The sequence below is a fragment of the Giraffa tippelskirchi genome, chromosome 5 (genome assembly GCF_054371585.1).
Source record: "Giraffa tippelskirchi isolate mGirTip1 chromosome 5, T2T-mGirTip1v1.2.pri, whole genome shotgun sequence".
Taxonomy (NCBI): Eukaryota; Metazoa; Chordata; class Mammalia; order Artiodactyla; family Giraffidae; genus Giraffa; species Giraffa tippelskirchi.
In genome coordinates, this window is record NC_137279.1 from 168,758,867 (window position 1) to 168,766,517 (window position 7,651).

A 7,651-nucleotide genomic window follows, 5' to 3' on the forward strand; every position below is an offset into this window, starting at 1 on the left:
CTGATGTGAAGAGTCAGCTCATTGGAAAAGACCCTGATGCTGGGAAGGATTGAGGGCAGGAGGAGAAGAGGGCAACAGGCTGAGGTGGTTGGATAGCATCATCAACTCAATGAACATGAGTTTGAGCAAACTCCAGGAGATAGTGAAGGACAGGGAAGCCTGGTGTGCTGAAGTCCGTGGTGTTGCAAAGATTTGGACATGACTTAGCGACCAAACTACAACAACACAGATAATAATTTTATGTTGTAGTTTTTATTTTAACAGTATACCAGTGAAAAATTTTGTTACCATTTCAGTGGTTATATAACCATAACATTTGAAAATGTTGTAATTTGTTGTTGTTTTTTTACAATCTCTTCTCCGTAGCTTTAAAGCCCAAATTTGCACAATTTACTGGAACATCAGAACTTAGCAATAATTTTGTTATAATCGTCCACTATTATTGAATAGATTGTCTTAAATTTCTTTTTATTGAAATTATGCTACATGAACATCTTTGTACGTTAATCTTTGTCTTCATTGGTTGGTCATTTTATTAGAGTACATTGCCAAAAGTGGAATTACTAGATTATAATTTCTTTGTTTTGTTTTTAAGTGGATTGCCCCTTATGGTGATTATCCATAAGTCCTGGTGTGGAGCTTGCAAAGGTAGGTGGAAATGATCAGACCTCAGGTGTGTTCTCAAATGTTAACATTTTAAAAATATTGGGACTGACTTTGGCTCAGCACTGTTTATCGCTTGTAGAAGTACCAAAGAAATACATGGAACAGATTCCCTGCCCTCAAGAAATTTACAGTAGTATTTGCAAGGGGTTGAAGGATGTGGCAGTTAAGATATGGTTATATAGAGTATGGGATTAAGTGCTACAGTAGTTGTATGAACAGTTGTATATACAAAAAGAGATATGAGGAGTGGTTAGCAAAGTCTTCCTGGGAACTGAATTAGTAAGGTTCTCTTACTATGCAGCATGTGTTCTCTCTGTTATACCACCCTGCAACTTCCCAGGTGGATTTCTTCTTTTGTTTGGTATGCTACACTTAAAATCTTGTTGGAAAAAGTATAAAATTAGTGTAAATCATTAGTTTAGTAATACATGTGCATTAATGGTAGAGTATTGTTCCTCTATTGTCTTTACTACATCTGTTCTTAAGTAGATGTTATTGAAATATGTAAAAAAGCAAATAGTGGTAATTTTTTCATCAGTGTTCATTATCTGTATTTTATAAATGAGATGAAAGTTTCAGAGAAATGAAGTCAATCACTTAAGGATACTCAGCTATGCAAGTCAGTGGCAGAAGCAGGACCAGAATTCAGGTGTCCTGATTTCTGGGTCTTAAGATTAGAAAAACTGTCAGTTACATGAATCATCTCAGCAAACTAAGGTTTGGATATGACAATGATATTTTCTTCTGTTCCTCCTCACCCCCAGCTTTAAAGCCCAAATTTGCAGAATCTACAGAAATTTCAGAACTTTCCCATAATTTTGTTATGGTAAATCTTGAGGTAAGAATTCCAGAGTTTCTCCTTTCTGCTGTGATTTTTAAGTCTTCTCTGTTTTAGAATTAACATCATTGATGGTATAAAATCTTACTCAGCAGAGTTGTCTACTTGTATATATGTGTTTTTCTTCTGAACTCAAATACTAAGGCTTGTATCAGATTCAGTAGAACCATCCAGCCTCCATTTGTAGGAGGAAGTAGAAGAAAGATTGGTTAAAATGACTAACTTTTAAGATTCTTTCATTTTTAGTTTGTGATTATGTCATGGTTTTACATCTTTGTATAACTGAAGATGTAGTCATACATGCAGGCCACAATTTCCTGAAAATAGGATTCAGTTGAAATCCTACTCTGTGCTGGGCTTATATGTACAGCCTCCTTTTTCTTGGTTAGGTATCTTTTATGTACTTCACATTGGCCAGAGGTCTTAGAATCCCAAGTCAGAACATCAGACCTTGGAGTTATAAGGTATTTTTAGGCCATTGATACCATTCCCGTTTTACACATTGAGCATCTTAGACCTGAAGCAGTTAGGTGATTTAGTCAAGATCATAGTGCCGAGTGAGTGATAAGAATAGGTACTGTGATCTGCTTGTACTGCCTCTTAGGCTGTACTCTTCAAATGTGGGATCTTGGATGCTCTATGATGATACTCCTAGCCCAACGTTTCTGTAAAATTATGTTTATTTGAACATAGGACTGGAAATCTGAACACATTAACAGTTAATGTTGAGGTAGCTAAGGGATTGCTTATAAAGCTGGTGGATAGGGGCTTCCCTGGTGGCTAAGTGGTAAAAAATCCGCCTGCCAATGCAGGAGACACAGGTCAATCCCTGATCCAGGAAGATCCTACATGCTGCAGAGCAACTAAGCCCATGCAACTCAACTACTGAGCCTGTACTCTAGAGCCCGGGAATCAAAACTACTGAGCCCATGTGCCACAACTACTGAAACCCAGACGTCTGTGCTCTGCAACAAGAGAAGCCACCACAATGAGAAGCCTGCGCACCGCAGCTAGAGAATAGCCCCTGCTCACCACAATTACAGAAAAGCCCATGCAGCAATGAAGATCCAGCACAGCCAAAAATAAATAAATAATTTTAAAAAATAAAAAATAAAGCTAGTAGATAGCCTGAATGCTAACACACCTCACTGAAGGCGAAGTTATATTCTTTGGTATAACTTCTGAAATGGGAATCACACCATAAACGACAAAGTGACTATTGATTCCTATCTATCTATCTGAACTCCTCATCATTTTCTATGGTAAATTAGAATCACCACTCAAAGAAAACACAAATATGTTCAATGAGCATTCCCCAACTTGAGAGATTTCTTAAACAGAAAGCTAGCTGTGTGGTCATATCTCCTGGGAGGACTGTAACTTCACAATTGTACTAAAATGTCAATCTTATCAATTCATGCATTCAAGAAAAACTGCAAGTCAGTGATGTTGGTATTGGGAATAAGCAATGAACAAAACAGACAAATTTCTTTGCTGGCATTAAATTACATATGAGGACTTGAATATGGGGAGGCAGACAAATAAGTAAAATATGTCAGATGGTGGTAAATGCTGTGGCTAAAAATGAAGAATGGAGGGGACAGTTTGCGGTTTTAATTAGGTGGTTAGAAAAAAAGGTGGCATTGAGTAAAGATTTGAAGCAGAAAAGGGAGTGAGCCACCTGGATGAAGGGAGAGGTATGTCCAGGCAGAGGTTAAGAACAAGTCCAAAGCCTGAGTGGGCAGCATGCCTGGCTTGTTTAATGATAGCAACAACAGGCAACTTAGTGTGGTTGGGAAAAACTGAACAAGGGGTGGGATGTGACGTTAGAGAAGTGCCCAGGTAGGAGGTCATGTAGGGCCTCTCAGGCCACTTCAAGGACTTAGCCTGAGTGGGAGGGGAAGCCACTGAAAGGTTTTGAGGAGAGAAGGAACATGATCTGACTCGAGGTTTACACTTAATAGGATGAAGAGGAGCCCAAAGATGAAGATTTCAGCCCCGATGGGGGTTATATCCCACGAATCCTGTTCCTGGGTAAGGTGAAAGGTCCTAATCTGGGGATCCATGGTACAGAAGGAGAGAGAAGTGATCAAGGCACTGACTCCACCTAGTGAAATTATATTGTTATGGCTAAAAACAAAAGCCATTTTCAAAAGAGAGTGATGGATTCTAAATGCCAGAGCCTCAGGTCTGAAGGAAAACTTTTCCCATTAACTAGCTGCTTTTGTAATAAACAATAAAACAACCTCCCTGGCCCCCCTGCTCAAATGAACTGCTTTTGTGAGCAGTAGGAGAGTACTGATCATTTATTTATTCATTTAACAATCATCTGTGCATCAGCCATAAGGTAAGCACTGTGCTAGGCACTACAGGGACGGTGAGAAGCCACAGTTCCCATCCTTGCCCTGTAGCACAGTGAGGCAATGGGATACTGTAACCAGACAAATATATTTTAAGAGACAATTTTCTGAGAGATATTTAATGACCACCTTGTCTTTGATCAGCATTCTGCTAGATTCTATGGGGAATACAAATAAAAATATAGGATCCCGTTATCATCAAGCAGAAAAGGAACATGGCAGAAAGATGGAACAGCATATTGGCATGTTGGGGGTGAGGGTGGGTTGTGTTCAGGGAATTGCAAGGTATTCATTTTGATTGCAGTGTAAAACACAGGGAGTAGGCTGGTGAGATTATGGGCTGCAAAGATGGGCAGGTCTCATTTTCCAGAAGGCCTAGTATATCGTATAATGCTTGAAGTACCTGTCTGTTGTAGTTATTGCAACCCCTGTGCCATTTTGTGTACAATAGATCCCAGTGGCAAAGTGCGTCCTGAAATCATCAATGAGAATGGAAACCCCAGCTACAAGTATTTCTACATCAGTGCTGAGCAAGGTATGGTTATGTTGAGAGAGAAGAGGGAGGGTTGCTTCTAGGTTTAACTAGAATGAACCACGTGCAAGGTTTGATGGGAAACTAATTCAGCATGTTAGCTAAGCACCTTCTGCATCTAGCTTTTGGCTAGATGCTATGTAGGATATAGAAGAAAGAGAAGAGCTTCTTACAATCCAGTGGGAAGCTAACTGACCCACAGGAAACTGGAGAACTGAGGCTTCCAGAAACAGTCGCTTGCCCTTGGACTCTGAATAAGTCACAGAGCCAGGATTTCAGTCTACAACTTAGTTTTTTTCCACTGCGCTAACACTGTTGTAAGAATTCAAAGGAAGGGGAATGCTGTTAGATGATCAATTCTGAAAGGTTTCATAGATAGTAAACTAACTTGATCTAGACAGATAAGAATTTGTCTCTATGGTCAGATATGAAGAGGACATTTCAAGCTACGGAAGCAAGGGGAAAGTGTGTGTGTGTGTGTGTGTGTGTGTGTGTGTGTGGTGTATGGTCAGATATGAAGAAGACATTTCAAGCTAAGGAAGCAAGGGGAAAATGTGTGTGTGTGTGTGTGTGTGTGTGTGTGTGTGTGTGTGGTGTATGGTCAGATATGAAGAGGACATTTCAAGCTAAGGAAGCAAGGGGAAAATGTATGTGTGGGTGTGGGTGTGTGGGTGTGGTGTAGCCCAACATGGAGAGTTCATGAGTCATGCTAGAGGGGATGATACCTGGATTGAGTCTTGAAGAATGAGACCTAACCAGCAGAGGGATGTGCAAAGCATTATTTAAGGCAGAGTGAACAGCGTCAGCACAAACATGGGAGAGAAGATTGAAATCATAAGTCAGTCATGCTTTTTTGTTCTCTAATCCTGAGTGCAACCATTCTAGAGGCAGAAGTTGGAATTCATGCCACATACTGTCACTGTTTTCCTTCTGAATTCTCCCTACCATCTGTAAAAGAGGGTTATTGCTAAGTTGCCGTGTGTCTTCCTTTGCCATGCTGCCAGTTTGTTGATCATTTTATGTTTTGAGTCTTCAGCACTCTTATTTCTCAAAATAGGGAGAGGAAAGATCTGGAGAGGTTATCCTCTCCTTCCCCTGGGTAAGGAGAATGTTATCTTCCCTACCTAAAAGCAGATCCCTGGAGGTTGGTATTAAAGGGAGTTGCCCACATGGAGAAGGGCAACTGAACTCTAGGTCCCCAACTCTTGACCCTTGAAATTCACCTTCCTTTTAGAATTTCATGCAGTTACCAGTGCTATCTTGACATGGGCATCATCCTTTAATATATTAGTCCAGATATGGACACAGAACCCTTACCTGAATTTCCCATGGCTCAGCTGACATGAAGCTGAAATATTCAAACCTGGCTTTACTAAAGGCTTGGGCAAAACTAAAGGGGTGTAACAAACTTTACTTCCTGGTATGCTTTCTGAAATCTACAGACTGTGGCTCAACCCTAACACCTGGCCTTCCATTGTACAGGGAGCCTGTACCCAGCTTCCCTCATTGATTCCTGAGATAGACAAGAAGATTCATCTCCTGTCTACCCAGGGCCTGCCTTCCAGGTTTCTCTTTTGCCTGAGAACTTGACTTCTTCCATACATAATTGGTACTGGACATGACCGCCTCTTCTGTGAAGACCATCCTCCCTCTAAGCACACATACATGCTCACATATCAGTGTAATCTCCACAGAAAATGAAATAAATGCGTCATTCATCCCAAACAGGTGATGGAGGTGGTAGGAAGGTGCTTTCTATTCCCTTAGTGTCATGTATATTTCCAGCTTATGACAGGGGTTCAACTCTAATCCTGGAGGGTAAGCCAGAGTAACTGCTAAATAACATTTTTGTAGGACCTGATAGTTTACAAAGGACATTTTTTATTATTCATTCTCTTCATTTAATTTATATAACCTGCTTGAAGTTAGTAACATCACCTTATTTATAGATGAGAAAACAAATTCAAAAGACTTTCCTGGGCTAAAATCCAGAATTAGATCTTAAATCCAGATCCTGTGCTCCTCTTACATTTTTCCTAAAACATAAAATTATGTGTTGGTTGTCAAATATGAAAGACCTGCTTCATATTTTTCCCCTCAATGTTTATTTCACAGTTGTTCAGGGGATGAAGGAAGCTCAGGAAAGGCTGACGGGTGATGCCTTCAGAGAGAAACATCTGGAAGATGAGTTGTAACGTGAATGCATCCCTTCTTTCCTCAAAGTTATGGTTCTGGAAGAAAGCAGCAGGGAAGGGAATACTGAGGAATCAGAACAATTGAACGGATTGGGAAACCTTGCTCCTTCCCACATGGAAAGGGGCCCTCTCACTGTTGGAAGAGTTCTGCCAGAAACTGGTCTCCATGTTTGTGATCCAGCAGAGTGTGGCAGACTTCCTTGTCCTGTCCCCTCTCACCTAAATATCTCTTTGTCATTGAAGGTAAAGAATGACACCTTTTGACACAAAACTTGAGCCATTTGGAGATTTACTCCTCACACTGCAGTATTTGAATCTTTCCATTTCCTCCTGCGTAACTCACCTTGGTGGTGAAAAGAGACCAGAAGCATCTTCTCTATAATGTTAAAAATGTGGAAAGAGCTTATCATTTAAGAAAACAGATTCTAAACGTAAAGCCGTAATTCTGCCCCACCAAGGAGCTCAGCCTGTCTCTTCCTTTTCTCCTGGGGAATAATCCTGGGCTTCTTCCTGAATGCCTGCAACTTCCTTCCTCTTCTCTGGCTTGGCTTCCCTGTCTGCGCGCATGCGTGTGCAGGAATGGCTGTGTGCTCTGGACTGGCCCCAGCTGGAAGCATGCTTTCTTTCCCTCCGTTACTGTTGAAGAAACCTTCTAGCCCTAGATGGAGCCATTTTTGTTAAGTCGTCCACTGTATTTTTGTACTGGGATTAACAACAAAGAAAAAATATTAATTGTTCCATTAAACTTTAATAAAACTTTAAAAGGAAATGTGTTGTGACAGCCTTTTTCTTATTGGGGAGTGGAGAGAGAGCACTTCAGGAAGAAAACGAACCTTGAGGGCCTAATCTAGGAGCTCTTTCTAGGGCTGTTCCCACACCTACATCTCCCACATTCTAATGGACATCAGAGCTTGTCTCTTCTACTTTTCAAATACCCAAATTCCCTCCATCCTCACTGTCACTGTTTTGTACAGGACAGGCCTTTTCTACTTCCTATTTACTGTTACAGCCTATGACTTGACTATTTGCCTCCGATATTCTCTCCTGTCATCCATCCTCC

General features: G+C 40.7%; 1 protein-coding gene across 1 annotated transcript in view; it reads left to right on the forward strand.

The window, feature by feature from the left end:
- The window catches only part of TXNDC12 (thioredoxin domain containing 12), a 30,308-nt gene extending 22,948 nt beyond the window's left edge, over window positions 1-7,360 (forward strand). The window contains exons 3-7 of the mRNA XM_081485414.1: window positions 596-648; window positions 1,431-1,504; window positions 3,469-3,538; window positions 4,316-4,399; window positions 6,512-7,360. Coding sequence (XP_081341540.1) covers window positions 596-648; window positions 1,431-1,504; window positions 3,469-3,538; window positions 4,316-4,399; window positions 6,512-6,591 — 361 coding nt within the window. The 3' untranslated portion in view covers window positions 6,592-7,360. The remainder of the gene's footprint in view (window positions 1-595; window positions 649-1,430; window positions 1,505-3,468; window positions 3,539-4,315; window positions 4,400-6,511) is intronic.
- The last annotated feature ends 291 nt before the right edge of the window (window positions 7,361-7,651 follow it).